This window comes from Filobasidium floriforme (assembly GCF_021052385.1).
Source record: "Filobasidium floriforme strain CBS 6241 chromosome Unknown HD553scaffold_1, whole genome shotgun sequence".
NCBI lineage: Eukaryota > Fungi > Basidiomycota > Tremellomycetes > Filobasidiales > Filobasidiaceae > Filobasidium > Filobasidium floriforme.
Window position 1 is genome coordinate 269441 of NW_025763622.1, and position 17895 is coordinate 287335.

The 17895-nt window shown below is 53.7% G+C and overlaps 5 protein-coding genes across 5 annotated transcripts; 1 reads left to right on the forward strand and 4 right to left on the reverse strand.

Annotated features, from left to right (window-relative positions):
• Nucleotides 1-108: 108 nt before the first annotated feature.
• HD553DRAFT_302158 (uncharacterized protein) lies at nt 109-3656 on the reverse strand. The gene is made up of 2 exons (XM_046178704.1): nt 1364-3656; nt 109-1296 (listed from the first exon to the last, which is right to left on the reverse strand). The coding sequence occupies exons 1-2, from the start codon at nt 3642-3644 to the stop codon at nt 272-274; spliced, it is 3306 nt and encodes a 1101-aa protein (XP_046039968.1). The 5' UTR covers nt 3645-3656; the 3' UTR covers nt 109-271.
• Nucleotides 3657-5069: 1413 nt separating this feature from the next.
• Nucleotides 5070-7242, forward strand: HD553DRAFT_266457 (putative methyltransferase-domain-containing protein; the record flags this gene model as incomplete). The annotated part of the gene is made up of 6 exons (XM_046177484.1): nt 5070-5194; nt 5380-5834; nt 6168-6214; nt 6312-6570; nt 6663-6822; nt 6921-7242. The coding sequence occupies 6 exons, from the start codon at nt 5070-5072 to the stop codon at nt 7240-7242; spliced, it is 1368 nt and encodes a 455-aa protein (XP_046039969.1).
• Nucleotides 7243-10414: 3172 nt separating this feature from the next.
• On the reverse strand, nt 10415-11123 carry HD553DRAFT_346845 (uncharacterized protein; the record flags this gene model as incomplete). Its single annotated transcript, XM_046183249.1, has 2 exons — nt 10415-10852; nt 10923-11123. The coding sequence occupies 2 exons, from the start codon at nt 11121-11123 to the stop codon at nt 10415-10417; spliced, it is 639 nt and encodes a 212-aa protein (XP_046039970.1).
• Nucleotides 11124-11945: 822 nt separating this feature from the next.
• On the reverse strand, nt 11946-12811 carry HD553DRAFT_346846 (uncharacterized protein; the record flags this gene model as incomplete). The annotated part of the gene is made up of 2 exons (XM_046183250.1): nt 11946-12236; nt 12298-12811. The coding sequence occupies 2 exons, from the start codon at nt 12809-12811 to the stop codon at nt 12001-12003; spliced, it is 750 nt and encodes a 249-aa protein (XP_046039971.1). The 3' UTR covers nt 11946-12000.
• Nucleotides 12812-13029: 218 nt separating this feature from the next.
• Nucleotides 13030-17888, reverse strand: HD553DRAFT_302166 (pre-mRNA splicing factor). The gene is made up of 16 exons (XM_046178705.1): nt 17693-17888; nt 16616-17594; nt 16484-16548; nt 16328-16416; nt 15867-16266; nt 15652-15795; nt 15487-15585; nt 15300-15423; nt 14718-15241; nt 14084-14647; nt 13927-14020; nt 13824-13864; nt 13643-13763; nt 13420-13487; nt 13255-13356; nt 13030-13180 (listed from the first exon to the last, which is right to left on the reverse strand). Exons 1-16 carry the CDS (start codon nt 17804-17806, stop codon nt 13112-13114), a joined length of 3597 nt encoding a protein of 1198 aa, XP_046039972.1. The 5' UTR covers nt 17807-17888; the 3' UTR covers nt 13030-13111.
• Between the last annotated feature and the right edge of the window lie 7 nt (nt 17889-17895).

Genomic DNA, 17895 nt, shown 5'->3' on the forward strand with positions numbered 1-17895 from the left:
CTCGGCCGACAAGTCGATGGAGACGGGCGGCGGCGATGAAACTTCGACCGCGAGTACCGCCTACTGATACCAGCGGCTGCGGGTCATCTCGGTCAACGACGGACACTCCCTCGATATAGATCCAGATATAGAGGCATGTAGAAGAACAGATGATTGCGATGAAATCAAATTCTGCGATGGCTGCGTGCATCTGTTCATTTAAGGCCGTCAATCTTCGCGATTTCAGCCAGCTAATTTACAACTTATTACCAGACAGAAAACGAAACAATGTTCAAATATCGAAACCTAAAGCATTCAGAGCCGAAGCCGCCCGCTGACCGATCTCTACGAGAGTGTCGATCAACTTGTCCGTCTGCGCGTCAAACGCCTCGACCTCTGCCTCGATTGCCGAGATCGACCCTTCTTCACTTCCTGCGATCGATTCCGTGTCGGACCCCGAACCGTCCGAGCTCGACGAGCTCGTCCTCATCCTGTATCCCGAGATGTCTTTGAAAGTCCGCTCAAAGGTGGGTCGCCCGAGCAGTTGTCGGATGAGGAGCGTTTCAGGGTAGACGCCACGGAACGCCGATGGGTCGCGCGAGTTCAGCTGTTTGACGAGCGATACGTAGCGCAGACAGACTTCGAGCAACGTATCAAGCTCCTCTATTCCGAGCGACAGTCTGTTAGGCTTGACCTCGTTCCTGGCGTCTCGTTTATTGATCGGACGATAAGCGGGAACCACAAGTCGGAGGAAGACATCAACCGAAGGTAGGTCAACCCGGTCCTTCAGCTGACTGGCGATGAGCATGTTGGCGACAGAACGCTGGGCACCGGCGTCTTGTTGACTTAGCATTCCCCACAAACCGATGAGCACCAAGCCTAACGAGTAGGCTGCAGAATCCTTGTTCACTCCATGTAGCGCTTCAAAGATCTGCTCTTTGTAGGACACATCGGCCAATGCTGCCAGCCTGTTCTTGGTTGTGGCGTCTGATGATATGCTAGCATCGACGAGCGAGATGTAAAGCCTGGTGGCGAGATCGTCCAGGTGGGTAACGACGAGATACTCTGCGATAGAGCGGACGGGATCCTCGGAAGGCCCAAGGCGTTTTGACAATGCACGGGTCTCTGAACACGGCAGGGCGACGACGTCGTGAATAGCCTTGTCGCCTGTGTCGAGCGCGAGTTTTCGGGCACGCTGCCAGTGCAGAGCGTCCTGCGTGTGCAAGGCCTGTAGGACCGCATATTGCGAGTCTTCCCCTGCTTTACGAGCCATCCTCCAGCGAATCCGTGTCCGCGTCCAAACATCCAGGTCGAGAGCTAGAGGGGAAACACGACAAATCAGCTCGGTAGACCTTGTCTAAACCGCACGCGCGACTTCACTTACACTTCCCGACAAAAGCCTTTGTGACTCGCAACCAGGCCCTTTCGACCGCGGGTTCGTCATCTCCGTGTCGCTTGCCAAATTTGCTACCCAAGCTCTTTAAACCCTCGATGACGGTCCCAATCCGTCCTCGATAACCGGATTCAGTCAAGACGTCGACTTCGACCTGCTGACCCTCGACCGCCTGCTCGTCTTCAGCCTCACTCGGCGTATCAGCCGTAAGCAAGCCGAATGACCTGACCAGGCTCCAGGTGATCCACGAGATGACTCCGGCGAGGAAGAACAGCCCGACCCAGTCCAAAAAGTCGTCCGGCCTCAACACCCAAAAGTCATGATGACGTTCGGGCAGGGCGCGTTTCAGCAAGTGCGTGGACTGGTTGGCCGCCCTGTATGGCGCCGAGAGGATCACCGACCCGGTCGACCTCGACCCTTCCGCCACTTGTCCCTGTCGAGCCGAACTTCGGAAAACCGAGCTGGCCCTGGGGAAGAACGTGTATGCCAACCCGAACGAGTACATCACTGCCGCTCCGGCCCCGGTGACCGTCTCGACGCTCGCCGTCGGCTTTTTCCCTCCGGCCTTTTTAGGCTGTTTAGCCGTCGCAGGTCGCTTCTTGACCGGTTTCTTGTCCTCGGCATCGTCCTCGTTCTCCCTGGGACGCTTCTTCGGTCGACCACGCACGGGCGGAGCCTCCTCTTCTTCCTCCTCGTCGGCTCCGTCAGGCGGGGACGAGGACGATGGCGATCCTCCCGAAGTCGATCCACCAGGCGGGGCTAGCATCAACGCCCTCTCCACGCTCTTCCTCTCGAGCCCTTGCCTGTACGCCTCTTCAGCGAGCTTCCCCACCCTCTCCTGTTCCCGTTCCCACTTGGCCCACTTGTCGCCGGAATCAGGACCGGTACCCAACAACCGCATCAACACCCGATCGCTCCTCTCCCGTTTGGCCTCGCCCGCGTGATCCTTCATCTCCAGGTATTCGATATACATCCTCGCTCCGAGCATGACGGTCTGTTTCGTCGGTTTCCCAATCTCGCTGACTCCGCCTACCAGGCCGTCCTCGTCCGGCTTGTCCGTGGTCTCGATCTCGCTAGGTAAAGAGGTCCCGTAGACCTGTCGAAGACGGGGCACGGAATCGCGGAGCGAGTCCAGGGCGTTCTTGACGTTGCTCCGATAACGCTTCTCGACCTTGTTGTGCAGGTTGATACCGGGTTGTTTGGATTGTTGTTGTCGTGGCGATCGGTTCGGGTTGGACGTCGGAGCGGCCGGTGGCCCAGCATTAGCGGCGGGGTCGGTCGCGGTCGTGGTCGAGGTAGCAAGCTCTCCAGCCTCGACGATGGAAGCGGTCCCCTTGGCCGTACTCGTCGTCGACCCTGTCTCATCGATCGACTCTCTCTTGACCCCGCCAGCAGGCCTTTCCTCTACTCGCTCTCGAGGCTGACCCTGGGGCTGATCAGGCTGGAGCAACATCCCCGCTCCACCTCCTTGTAACAACCCCACCCAATCTACCGTCCCGCCAAACCCGGTTCCAAATCCAAACTCGTCCCCGTCGCCGTTTCCTGCTCCAATCCCGATCCCGCCAGCACCTCCGCCCATACTCAACAACCGCTTCAACTCCTGCTCACTCAATACCTCGCCTGACGAATTATCGCTATCGAACCGGGTAGGGTCGAGAGCGAGCCCGAGATCGAGGTTCACGTTCAGGTTCGAGTTCGGGTTGGGGTTAAAGTTGAGGTTCGGGTTGTGCGCGATCTCGGGTCCGCCCATCCCGAACCCTAACGTCCCTTCAAAAGACCCCCTGGCTCGACCCTGCTGTCCCTGACCTTCAGCTCGGCCGTACAAGTGCGACTGCGAACGACCCGAGCCGGGGAAGGCCGAGTCGGATGTATCGCCAAGATCGAAGACCAGCCCGGTGTTCATCCCCGGATTCGGATTCATCCCTGGTGCTGAAGCCGGTCCCGAACTTGTGTAAAGGTTCGTGTTCCCGAAATGAAGATCGTTGCCATTACCGCTCTGGTATTTGGGATCCTCGAAAGAGAAATCGAAACCGAACCCGTCCAAGCTGAACGGATCGGGGTTGAAGGACGGTGCTTGTGCTTGTGCTTGTGCTTGTGCTTGCGACTGTTCCTGCTGCTGTTGTAGCTGCTGGAACTGCGGCTGTCTCATCTGCAATTGTTGCTGCTCATACTGTTGAAACAGAAATTGTTGCTGCTGCTGCTGCTGCTGTTGTTGTTGTTGTTGTTGTTGTTGCTGTTGACGCAGAAACACCTGCTGTTGCTGTTGTTGCATCAACGAAGATGGCGAAGACATATTCCCCAACCCCTCCACGCTGAACCCACTCCCATTGCCCGCCCCACCTCCTGTCCCGAGGCTGAACGTGCTCTCCGGTGAACTCGCCGATTGAGACGTCGACCACGTCATCGAAGGGGTAGAGGCGTCGAGTACGGGGGTGTGGTACGGATGTAGGTTGGGGTTGTTCGAGTTGAGATTGAACTGTACATCCGAATCCTTTCCATCGACCTGAGCGTGACCTGGAATTAAAGGTAGAGGCTGTGAATTGGGTTCGGCGAGGTTGAGGATATCTTCAAAGTCCAGGGAAGTACTAGGGATATGTGTGAATAGGAAATCGTCGTCCATCTCTTCGATATCGAGCGGGGGGTCTTGTTGGTAGGGTTGTTGTTGTTGGTGGTGGGACATCATCGATGTCGAGGCTGACATGATGAAAGAGGTAGGAAGGTAGGTTGACGCCGACTTGGCGGTGGATGTCGTCCGTTGTAGTGGTCCTGTCCTCTCAGATCTGAGTGATTTGTTATCACTACGTCGATTACGACTTCCTCTATTCGCCTCGTACCACAGATTCAAGGTAGAACAGTGGAACGACCTAAGAGATCAAACGGCAAACTCCGCGCCTCGTTCGATCCCCGTGTCCGATCTGGCTCAGAATAGGTGCGTTCGATAGCTATTAGCTTGTACTTTCCGGCTATGAGCAGTTATGAATGTTGAGAGCAGGTGTTTGAAAGATATGATGCATGATTCGATGAGAAAGGTGAGGTCGATTGTAAGAGTTGTTGGATGATCTGACGATGGCGAGGGGAAAAGGTGGTACGACGTCCCAAAGGATCGACCTCGGTCATTACGTAAGTGATGCTGTGACGTAAGTGGATAACGGCATCGTATTGTCCTCGTTAGGATCGACCACATCTCCAGCGTGCCAGCGTAGCTCTTATGCATGATTCCTGGATGAAAGATGTTTCCATGTGTCGAGGCGGACTCCGAGGGGCCAAGTGGCCAGGGTCGTCGACTCTTCTCAAGTGCTCTGGTTAGCAAGGAGATTGGGAAACGCGCTCGCCGATGTCTAGTCGAGCTCGTTTTTACGTTTCGACCTGAACAATCCCCCGTCCTATCCTCGACGGCACATGATGCATGGCGCACGATGCATGTTGAGATTTGCAAAGTATTGAGCTATGAACAGCAACTCTGAGAGCCTGATCGGTGATTCGGTCCCCGCCGCTGTCGTCACGATACTCAACTTCCGGTAACCCCTAAGCGCGACTTGCAGCTTGAATGAACCTCGGGCTTCTTCCGAATTTCGGGAGACGACCTGCTGCCTGCTGCCAGATTGCCAACTATACCCATAAGATTGTACTTGCACACACCTTGCAATCTAATCTACCGGCTCTCACAACCACGACTGGCATAGCATAAACACGGACGATGTACTACTACCTCTCTTTCCTCCGCCCTCCACCCAGCTCGATCGATATCGCCGTGCCCTCGGGAGGGATCACGATCACCCCGCAGATCGCCAACGATCTACGTACAGAGTGCGTGTCCCGTATGTCGTACCACATATCCAGGGTTCTTCTTCTCGATCTCGATAGATGATCATGATATCGTTAGATGAGAGCATGCCTGGCTTATCTGCACCTGCACCTGCACCTGCACCTTGTCGTCTCGATAGATTACTGGACGACCGATCGACGGACATCTTCTATACCTGGTCAACCCGACCGCCTACGACGAGCACCTCTTCCTCCTCCTCCCACTCACCCGCCGGACCTTCTTCTTCATCTTCACCTTTACCACCACTACCAGCGGCACCTACACTACTGACGACCTACCTCCCCCCCTCCTCGACGTACAAACCGAACCTCGTCCCCCTCCCCAAGGGGTGTCAAGTCGGGGACGTCTGGTACTTAGGTCTGACGGCCAACGCGGGTGACGGAAGATCGCGAGTACCGCTACAAAGGGGAAGGATCGTGGATGTCTGGAGTCAGGGAATCCGGATTACTTCTTCTTCTCTTTCCACCTCTTCTGGATCTACCTCATTATCGTCTTCAGATTCAAAATCGAATGGACGGACCGACCTGAAATCGAAATCGAAATTGAAGTCCTCGGGATCCTCGAGACCTCTGAAAAAGGAATACGAAGGACCTAAACAGACGAGGATCTTTCGGAGTTGGGTGTTACCCCCGCTCCGTATCGGCGGTGCGACCGTATCGTCGCCTCCAGCGGAGGATGTTGCAGAACCCGTAACAGGACCAGGACATACGCTCATAGATTCAAGAAGCACCACAACCACAGGAGGAGGTGGTTCAGCAGGGTTGACGATCAGTCCAGGGTTCGAGAATGGGAAGCCCGGTCGGGCCGTCAAGAGGGATTCCGAAGGTTTCCCCAAGCGTTCCAAAGTGCAAGCAGATGCAGATGCAGAGGAAGAGGAAGGAGAAGCAGGTCGGCGCGGCGGGGAACGTGATAATGAGAACAACAAGGACGACGAGGATGAAGAAGAGAAGGGGTCGGGGAGTTCGGAAGAGAGGATACTGAGCGTTGTCGAGGAGACGAGCTTTGATCTTGATAAAGTGAGTCTGCAGCTTCATTTTTCTTGGGCGAGAGGTTCAAATCGGGCCCATCAACCAGCATTCATTGGAATAACGCTGATGATTCCGAATTGGGTAGAAAATCTGGGATTCGGGCTTGGCTCTTACCTCATACATCACACAACTGTCTTCCCCGGCGGCCTCCACCTCCTCACCGACCTCAACCCCTGTCGGTGCACCGCTACCGTTTCCAACCCCTTCAGACCTGATCGACAGGCTGCAACGCCCTCGAGCTCGGATTCTCGAGATCGGTGCGGGTACAGGGTTGGTAGGGATCGGACTGGCTGCGAGTGAGATAGCCAGTCAGGCGGGGGTGAGGGTCATGATCACCGATTTGCGTGAGTGTCTTCAGCGTCGTCCGTCCAGGGCCAAACGGGGTGCAGGTATCAAGCGAATTAGGCTAACGCGGCTTGGGGGATTTTTGTTGCAGCTTCGGCCATCCCGCTGATCGATGAGAATATCGAGCTTAATCGATCATTGTGGCGCTCGAGATCCGGGCAAGAGGATGACGAGCCAAGGTTACGTTCGGGGGTCCTGGACTGGGACGAGGAAGTGCCAGATTGGGTGTGGAGTTGGGACGAGCCTGAAGGGTCACAAAGACCGTTAGACGTCATTGTGTGAGTCTCGCACTTCTCAATATCGGTCAGAAGAGCTTGAGCTGACACTGCACTGGCGTCGCCATCGATAGGGCGGCCGATGTGACCTATAACACCGACTCGTTTCCATCACTCATATCTACCCTTTCCCACCTCTTCGCCCCTCCCTCAAGATTGCCATTGAGCCCGGCCCCGCTCCTCTTGTTAGCCTACAAACAACGACACGCCGCCGAACGTACCCTCTGGCCCGCGTTGAAGGAGATCGGGATCGAACTGACGAAGTTTGGGACGATCTCGGGACATGAAGAGGACCTCGGGGTGGACGTTATCACTGGGAGGGATGAGGAGGAGGGGGAGGAGGTAAGGAGCGGGATGGGCGGGACCGAGTTGTGGATAGGCAGGAAGAAGGTGTAGAAGATGCCATTCAGAAAGGATGAAGTCATGCTGTAGGAGCAGACACGTGGAGGTCAATAGCACAGCAAGCCTTTATCCATTCTATCGGCTCTGCCCAGGAATATTACCACCATTTATAATCCGATGCAACGTCCACGGTCGGCTGGAAGCTAGTGTGCTGGTCCGGCGAAGCTCTTGATTTTAATTCACATTGCCCTTTGACAGGCGCTTGACGAATCAGAGATCGCTCACGTCTTTGCAAGTTGACTATGTTTTGGAGGACTCTTGGCCTTCTTTTTACTAGTGAAACAACCTTTGATTCTGTTGCTGGTTGACGCTACTTTGTCGTAGATGAAACCTCGATGTCTGCCGGTGCTCGGTTCTGCTTCGATGATAGCCGTGCTGGGCCCAACTTCAATGAAACAGGCTGTATAATAAGCCCGATAGGATGATCTACCGTACCAGCCGTACCCGAGACTACCCAAGTCATCGATCACTGTCCTCTTCTGCTTCTCCGTTGAGACTGAGACTGACGTTGATACTAACGGCCATGAATGCACCGGACCGGCCGATTCGACGACACCGTGACCCGAGCATCGACGAAAGACGACGCCGACTCCTTCAGTGGCACGAAGGGAGAGGAACGGGAAGCTTCGAATATATAAACCACCATGTCAGATACGATTATGCGTACTTGAAATAGATACAAGTCGAGGAGGTCCGATGATTTACAGGTGGATCGTGAAGCGATACGTAGTGATTAGACCGAGTTTGAGTATCCCTTGTTATCGGTGCGGACTGATTCGGATGGAAAGGGAAATGGTCGTATACGTCGGCCGGATCTCTGCCCTTGGAGTTCGACCCTCCGACGTGAGTTTCACATCCCCGGTCTCATGCTCATTTTTGGTACTCCTTCTGTTCAACTCATCGTGTTATGATCGTGTTGGATTGTCGAGACGTGTCGTATCCTTAACCCAGCCATATTGCTTCAACATTCACTTGTGTTCCTGATCAAAGTCCCTGGAGGACGGCATCGCGCATCGTTTCGACGTCGCCACCGCCGAGCCTTTACAGAATCGTCATGAAACAAGCTTCATCTCCAACGTTTTGGCTCTCGAAGACGACCATCTCCTGGGATTTCGACACTCCGAGGGATCCATAGGGATACGATGGGGATCGATGAGTAAAAATTCGGATGTGATCTAGTGTTACTAGAGTCTTGTGATTGGTATCTAATTTTACCAAGAACGAAACGGGCAGATCAAATATACGGACCATCGGCTAGCTTGAACAAATCGCTCGTTCGACCTCGCCGACGCCATGGGCATCACGCTCGACAACGCCATTGTGATATATAAGCCCCTGCTTGTAGTTGTTACAGAACGCAGACTACATAAGCCAAATCTCACTTTCCATACTTCACTGTCATCCGCTTTGTTTTTCTTCTTGCTCCATCGCGCTCTCGTCTGCTACGTTTGGCTTACTCGCCTCGGAACGGGATTGTTCAACTCGAAAGTTCGCTGTGTTTTGAGTCGAATCCCCAAGCCCACTGTAACGAGCTGTTTCGGAACAGGCTAATTTGACACGCATAGTATACCATGCTCGCCGTCCGGTCCGAACCGGTTCGCCAGCCAAATTCGCTGTGGCTATCAGACGCACGAGATCGACCGTGTCGTTTCAACGGTGGCACAATTGGTCACCGAATCACTCCTACCTTCTTCTCGTCCTGGTCTTATACCTCCCTGATGCTGGGCTGACAGGGATGGAGCACGGTTTTGAGAGTCACGGTCGTGTCGTCGTGCGACATGATCCGATTCGACTAGATTAGGAAGTAACAGGTTGCGACAAGTGCCACGAAAGAATTTTGACTTGAGTTCGTCTGCAGCGCAATACGAGCGCGTCCTTTGTGAGAGTTCGACTATTTTCGTACAGGCGAGTGAAGACGATATGCCGGCGTGATGGAAATGGTGAGGACGATGAGGTCGAGAATCGAATATGCGTAGACCTGTCGCGTGTCGACGTGGATACGCGTCAAAACAACGACCTCGACCTCGCGAATCGCGAAAATCGACCTGGCCGATGGCAAAAAGGTAGGTAGCCGTCTCGTCTCAAGGCGATAGTGCTTAGCCGAGGACAAGGTGAACGCTCATGAGCAAGCTCAGAGGAGTGATCAGGCGGAAAAGATTACTTGACGAAATTAGTCCAGTGGACTAGTAATACTCGTCAGAGTATTAAGAACAGATACTACACATGATCAAAGCCAAAAGGCAAACAGAAATGTACCCTTATAAGACTATGCCCAGATCACTTGGCAACAAGCAGTGTAGCCACCTTTTTTAACAGTCGATTCGGTCGCCTGGCTCGGGAGAATGGAGATCCAGTATGGGTGAGTGTCCAGCGCGTCTGCGCGCGCGCAAGGCCGCCTCGCCGACCCGCCAGCTTCCAGATGCAGCTTCGCCGAGCCTCCTGAGCCTAGGCTCTCTTGTCATCGCTACCATATCATACGGGAGCTCGGTGGGCAAAGTTGTCTGATTGATGTCTCGAAACCTCGAGGAGGGTGAGGTGTAGAACATCGGGGATGCCCAGCGATTGCTCGCATGCGCCCTTAAAATTTGCCACACCTCTTAAGGCACGCGCTCCGGGACAAGTCGGAGAGGAAGTATCGTCGAATGTCCACCGCGTCCTCGACCTTTGGCTCGACCAAGCCTGCAACACATCGACGCGCTCCATCAGCTCCCAATTGCCTCGAACGGTGCATCTCAAGGTCTCGAAATCTTGTTAGAACCCTTCGTACCTCATCTTGGCAGACCGAATTTGGAGCAAAGCAAAAAGAAAGAAGCAGTAACCACGACCTAATGTGCTCGACGCCCCCTCCGCGCTTGACACTACATTTAATCAAAGCCCGCGCTTGCAGACCGTGTATGATGGCACGACACGTCTGATCCGATCGTGTTGAGCGCACTGATGCTTGGTTGACATAGAGGTCTTCTAAGAAGTGAACAGCGATGGAGATGACTCTGGCATAACAAGGAAGATCCTCTGACTCCCTGGATGAGTATACAATGGAGTGCGACAAAGTTAAGTTCAGTTTCATGATATCGTCGCAAACGGTCTACGAGTCGTCCTATAATTGGGTGGAGCCTACCTCTATGCCGTGAGCCATACAACCCATGCGTGAGCATAGAGGATCGCCTTAGAGAGTGTCCGCGACATCTGCGTCTTGAGCGTAGTCGGTTGGCTCATCGCCTTTGGGCAAATCACCGCTATCCTCTCCCAATGCACCAGCATTCTGCGACGGGAAGTGATCGGGTTGGGGATGATTGGCCTGGGAAGTACCACTCGAGGGAGATTTAATCGCATCTGAATCTTCCGCCCGATGAGCAGAGTGCTCTCGCAGCAGATCCAAGTATCCCGTCTCTTGAATCGTGATCCTGTGCAAGTCGGGATCGATTCCCCACTCGTGCAACCCGGCAATGACCTCAGGATAAACGGACTGCGAACAGTCCTTCATCTCTCTGAACCATGGGTAGTGGTAAGGGAGGGCCTCCTCCGGTCGTATACCCTGGCCCACTCGTCGAGCTCTCTCCGCCGTTGCGATAGCCATCGCGTATTCTTCGTTGTTCAAGTACGCCTGTGGAAGGACGATGCAGAAGGTAAGGGTCCAGACAGGCTTTTACGGCATCCAAACCGTCTTGACATACCTGAGCTAGCAAAACCATTAATGCAGTATCCCACGCCACTTCCAAATATTCGTTACTCAAGATATAATCCTCCAGCTCCTTGACCGCCAGCCACGGCTCGTTCCGCCCTAGATAGTTCCAACGGTCGTGAAGCTCCCCCCGAAGAACGAGCACCGGATGTCTGTAAGTGCCAGGCGGCAGGTCGTCGTCGGAGTCTGACATCCTGTTTCCAAAGGATACCGATGGGCAGCGTATGTGTAGCTAATACGAGGATGGGCGAATAGAGGGAGAGGCCGTATTTGATTTCGCGTGTATCTGTGCAATTGAGGATCAGCACTTGCTTGATATAGGGCTGATATTGGGTCCAAGTGATATCACTCACTGGATACAGGGTTGAACGCCGACGATACAACAGGTATGAGCCGTGTATCGGCTCAAGAAGTGTATATCGACGCTATTTCAAGAGCTGATATGGGATTACTTCTCGAGGTGCGGATGACGAGAGGACTAGCACGTGAACGTCAATCAGAAAGGATATAAGGGTTTGCAACGAAGAAGAATGATGACCGCTGTAGTCGCAGCAATATATATGTGCTCGTCTGGTCTGATCTTGTTGCGATGGATATCGCATATCAATTCGTCTCCAGGATTCCGGAACGTTCATGATTCTCGTGGGAAAGATGAGAACGTTCGAATGATCAAGATGATCGGATGATCACTTTCATGCTATTGTTTTGCTGATTTCTGCCGACCTGATGCGCGCGAATCTGCCCGAAGCAGCTAGATGACGACATGTAAGCGAGTATAGGGGTTCTTCTTTGCGAGAACAATGGCTTGATCGTCGACTCTTGCAACTCATCAACAAGGCAGGACGAGGAGGGGGGGTGAAGTAACGTTTCATCACAGCGCCACTGTTCTTTGTTTGTTCTGCTTCCGGCGCGCTATGCCCGGATCTGCCCATCTCGACCCATGTTGCATTCACATTGTTCGTAACGACAGAGTAGTGCTTTGCTTTGTTGTCAGGGTAGTACAGAGGTTTCTTTTGTCGGAACTACGGGAAATAGCACACAGTCCGCCCCCTAAGAGCTACAGATCACCTTTACCCAGTCAACATCCTGTTCGCTCCCGCCACCACACCGTCGAGATCGTCCTCATCGTGCGCGTCATCAAAACGGGACAAAGAGTCAAGCGAGTCGTCATGCCTCTCGAGCCGGGATATTTCGCTCATTGTAGCATTATCCGAGTAGTAAGCTCCTCCGCACGAAACTTGTCTGCCGGACTGGAAGCCCGCGCCAAACGCCATGCCAATGAGTATGAATATGAGGAAGATTTGGACTGCCAGGATTATCAGTACGAAGTTCGCGGCGAAGAGATTCCGATCTTATGAACCACTCACTGAATATTTTCAAGCCCTTGGACAAACGCCCCGGTTGACCGGGCTGACCTTGAGACCCGTGCCGGCGGTAAATGAACGCAGGCACGAAACGTTTGGGCTCGAGCTCGGGCTCCTGATAAGGCTGTCGACCATACTCGGGATCGTGCGGCGGCGGCGCCCACATCTGCTGAGAAGGAGCTGGTACAGGCACCGGAGGAGGAGGTCCGGGCGGAACATAGCTGATCCTAGGGTTCGACGGCGTTCTCGAGTGGCTCGCGTAGGTACTGACTGGAGAAGCCGGAGGGGGCGTCTTGCCGTCGATGGGGTAAGCGGCTCTTTCGTTGAGCCAGTCGTTCTGCTTCAAGTCCCCCTTGTCTCCCAGAGGACGAAGAAATTCGATTCCTTCCGAGTCGAACTCTGACTTTGTAGTCGATTGAGGATATGCTGGAGGCGCTGCAAATGGGCTGGCGGTAGGAGGAGGGGGAGGCGCTACCGCTTGCGTAGCCGCGGGAGGTGAAATGGCAAGACCTTGCATATTGTTCAAGGAAGGGGGTTAAAGTGTGTGTGTAATCGAAAGGGTTCTTGAGAATCAACCATGAACATCAGCTTGCGATGAGCATTGTTTCTTAAGACTAGGGACACTTCATCATGCCAATCTGAGACGGTGCGGATGCTTCCTTTGTATACGTATGGAGGTGTTTCAGCGCATGTTTCACGCTGGTACGGCAAGCGCTGACCGCACAGCCCAAAGGATAGATGCATCAACATTTCTGCATGATAGGGATACGTGGTGCAAGTGATAATCTGATACAACAAGAAGGATACAAAACGTTGCTTAACCGAAAGTTTGGGAACTCCTGGTGGCCCTCTTCTGCTTGGAGATACGCCATTCGTCGGGTTTTTCCTGTAAACGAAATAGCATCGCGCCAGCAGAGTTTAAGTATTCGTGTATTCTACAGGACGCGGACCAGCACTTACGTATTTGTTGAACAAGGGCTGGATCCGCTCTTCCCTCTTCATCTTGGATATTCTCGTTTGGTCCGCGACCTTGAACAGACTTGGTGCGACTTGTGTCAACCACTAAGAGCCGAGATGGTGTTCAGCTTTGTGTCTCGTGTCCTTTGCTTTGGCGGGACTACGTACCTTGGGCTCGATAGCAGTGATATTGTGCATGTACTCCTTGGTCGTCAGAATGAGCGAATAGTAAATACTACAGAGGCGAAAGAGACATTGGCGAGTCAGCATCGAACGCGCAACAGGATCGAGTAGGCTAGAAGCGTGTACGTACCACCCTGATTATTATCGCAGCAAGCAAGAAAGCTCGTGGTCTTAGCATGATGTCTCGGTAATCTATCGCGAACGCTTCACTCACACTCTGGCGGCCGCTGGAAAAGCGACGAGCTGGGATGCATGTAGACTGGGGTACCCTCGACCAGCGTCTTGTACCCCTCGTTCGGATCCTTCTTGGCCGCGTTACGGAAGAATCCCTATCAAAGGCGTTAAAATATCAGTCTCAGAACAAAACGGTTGGAGGGACGATGACATACTGAAGTGATGGCCATACGGATACGGTTATAGTTGGTTCCACCTGTTGTTTAAAGGTGATTATTCAGTAAATGCTTCGATGTTACACCCTTCGACAACACTCACAAGACAGAATGTCGTGCTTGTATCGGTCCATGATACCGAGCAACTGTTTTCGTACATCCTGGGCTCTTCGCATCGATCGAGCTTGGATATAGTTCTGTAGAAAGTGCTCAACATCAGCTCGATCACCTTGGCCATTTGTTCATCACCCGAGACATACCTCGTAACACCATGGGTTGCTGAACTTTGACCCTTTCCAACCGTTGTAAACCGCGAGCAGGGTGAGCAAGTCGCCTTCTGGCTGATGGAACTTGGCCTTCTTCGCATCTGCTTGCGCTTGCTTGTCTTTGGGTCGGTAGAAGACCTGGCCTTCGGCTTGCAACATCGCCACGATGCTCAAGGCTTCTTCCGAACATCCATAGTCGACCGAGACAATCAACGTCTTGGACAGAGCAGGATCCAAGGGGAAGTCGGCCATCTTCCTTCCGAGACGCGTGAGCAGACCTTCCTCGTCCAGGGCCGACAACGCATAGAGATGCTCGAGCGCTGTCAGCAGTGTCGGTGCGGGTGGCGGGTCCATAAAGTCAAAGTGAATGAGATCGTTAATTCCCATCGCTTTGAGCGTAAGAATCGTCGAAGACAAGTTCTGTCGCTGAATTTCAGGAATGGGACTCGGCAGCATTTCGTTTCGGAAGGCAACCTCAGTGTAAAGTCGGTAGGTCTTCCCTGGTCCTGTTCGTCCTGCTCGACCTGCTCGCTGCTTGGCCTGCGCTTGTGAGATTGGCTGCAACGAGAGATGGCTATACGTCAGTGGCCAGGTTCATTGATACGATCCCGCAACGTCTTAAACTTACCACCACGACCAGCTGATCCATACCGAGTTTCGGGTCGTAAGCGTTCTGCTTTGAGAAACCCGGGTCGATGACGTAGTAGATTCCGTCGATGGTAACACTGGTCTCGGCAATGTTCGTGGCGATAACACATTTTCGCGTTCCTGGAGGCGTAGGATCGAAGATTCGCGACTGCATTTCTGAAGGCAGTGCAGAGTAGATGGGCAAGATCATCAATTCGGGTACTTGCGGACCGAGCGCCTTCATTCGTTCGTATAAGACTTCGCACGCCGTGTCGATCTCTTCTTGACCCGTCAAGAAGAGCAGAATATCGCCTGGCGGTTCCGAAAGATGGATCTGCATGACAGTGATCAACGAAGCGTCGAGATAGTCATTCTCGGGCTCCTTGGTATAGAGCACTTCGACGGGGAATGTTCGACCGGGGATAGTGAAAATGGGACAACCGTAGAAATATCGAGCAAACTTTTCGGCGTCAAGGGTGGCCGAAGTAATGATGATTTTCAGGTCGGGTCGTCGCTTGACCGATTCTGTTAGGACAGGGTTGTCAGCTACCAATAAATCCCGGTCTCCTCCAGAATTACTCACTCTTCAGCAGACCGAACAGCACATCCGTCGCAATGGTACGCTCGTGCGCCTCGTCCAACATGATCACCGAATATTGCGACATGTCGGGGTCCACCAAACATTCACGCTGTAACATTCCATCGGTCTGTAGAGTCGTCATCGGGTCAGCTTTTTGAGCTATCTACATGTTGGAGGATGTCATGCTTACCATGTACTTGATCTTGGTTTCGGGACTCGTGCAGTCCTCGAAACGGATCGTGTACCCAACCTCGGTTCCCACTCGACAACCGACTTCCTCAGCCACGCGCTGTTAGGGGGAATCACGAATGCCTCAGTTGAGAAGTCTTTGATCAAGACATGCGAACCGACCCACCTTGGCGACCGAGACGGCGGCGACACGTCGAGGCTGGGTACAACCGATCTTTCCTCGCTCGGCGAAGCCTTCCTCTGCCAAGTACTGCGTCATCTGCGTCGTCTTTCCCGATCCAGTATCACCGACGACGATCAAGATTTGGTTCTACACGCCGCAAAGCACGAAACGTCAGCCAATCTGTTAGAAGGTGAGGAAAGAGGAGTGTCGACACGTACATCCCGGACGGCCTGCATCAACTGCTCCCTCAACTTGTAGATCGGCAAGCTCTTCCTCTGATCCTGAATACTGAGACTGGTGATCTTTCCGTATGTCACCGCCTTGTTCGCCGCCTGCCAAGTCGGCTTCTCCAACGCTTTTGCACCCATCAAGTTGCCCCTCAGGTCCGAGGCGAACACCTTGTCCGCAGCCTGTGCCATGGGATCCAACCAAGGTTGACTGAAATCCCTAGCCTCGGAATCGGCCTCGTCGTTCGCCTCTTGTTGACGGAGTTCACGACGTTCTTTCGCCAAGGCTCCTCCCGCCAGCGCTGCTCGGTTCATCGATCCGTCGGGCGCCTTGATGACCTTGACGGGCGACAAGTTGAGCGTGACCTTCGTCTGACCGCTCAAGAATGCACTGTATGGGATGGTTTTATGTCAGCAACCTGGAAGCCCCAGACCGCGTTCGCAAGACTCACGGCTCGTTCTCGTTGACCTCGATATCCAATTCCTCCTCCACCTCGGCCGCCACTGTCGTCGAGTTGATGTCCTCGTCAAGATCCGGGTACTGTTAGTTAGGAGAACATATCAGCTACCTTCCTGTCATTTTATTCAAGTCTAGGCTCATGACCTACATCAGCCGCACTGACGACACCGGACGAGATCAACTGCTTGATCTCCCATCGTTCCGGCGAGGACACTGTACGTCGTTGTATCAGCATCAGCATGAAGCCCATATCCTCAGCGGCCGTCACCCGCCCACTCACATCGCTTGGCAGAACCCTTCCGCTCATCAACATGGATCGTCGCGCTGTTGGCTCCCGTCACAGGCGGTGGCCTGGCCGCTCGACGTCGTTCTTCCTCTTCGATCTCCTGGTCCGTCTTGACGTAAAGGTGGGGTGACAAGTCCGCTCCCGTACTCTGATCGACGTCCTTCATCGACAACGAGACCTTGCTACCGGCGATACTCATCACCTTGACCTTTACCGGCTGATTCCTGGCGACGAGATCCGCGGGACTGTTCACCCTGCTGCTCGCCATACTGGAGATATGTACCATGCCTTCTTGTCTCCCCGAGATCCCTTCGAGGGTGACGAAACATCCGAAATCCTTAATATTGGCCACTCTGCCGTTGTAGATCTTGTAGAGGATGGGTTTATCGTCTTGTCGTCCTCGTCCATCGTACCCGTTCTTACCCCCCGCACCTGCGCCTAGTCGGGTGCCATACCCGTTATCCCGTCCGTCAGGCCGACCTCCGGGGGGTGGACTCCTCCCTCGCCCTCGTCCATCGTATCCATCATCTTCCACGCGTTGTCGCTTGTACCCATTATCGCCCCTGAAGTCCTCTTGCCCACCTCCCGTCCGGCGTTTAGACCCGACCCCCTCGAGCTCTTTCATCAGGTCGTCCACATCGGGCAAAACCGGCCCCGCGTTCCTCTCGTCCTTCAAGAACTGTTCGTGGCTCTTCAGATTACTATCCGGTACAGCCAACCCGGGGAAGAGTCTCGCCCTCCGATCCGTCTCCTCGTCCACGACCCGGTCGATGTCCTTGTCCTTGCCCTTGCCATTCAGCGCGCCTTCGCCCCCTACAGTCATCTCGGCGGCTTTCTTGGCCTTTTTCTTGTACTTGGGATGCATGGAAAGGATAATCCGGTCGAGGTTCTGGACGAAGGAATCGGGAAAGGGAGCTCCCATCTCTTTCATCTTGGTCTGAAAGACGTCGAACTTTTTGCTCTTCCGATGGAGCTGTATTGCGTCGTCATGATCAATCAGATTCCGTGTCAGCTCACATCGAAGATTTCCCTTATCGAAGAGATCAGATTTAGCCTGAATGATGCACTCACGGCGATGACAAACTTGGCCAAGTCCTGATCGGCACTCCCCGTAAAGTTGAAGATCTCCTGCGAGACCTTGTTGACGAGCGACAAGAGCTCGAGCTCTTCGAGTTCCTTGTCCATCGCGGCCGGTGTCTATCGGTATCTGATCGGTAGGTAACTATATGGGGGTCGATACTACGAGCAAGACGTAGATGCAACGGGGATTGAGA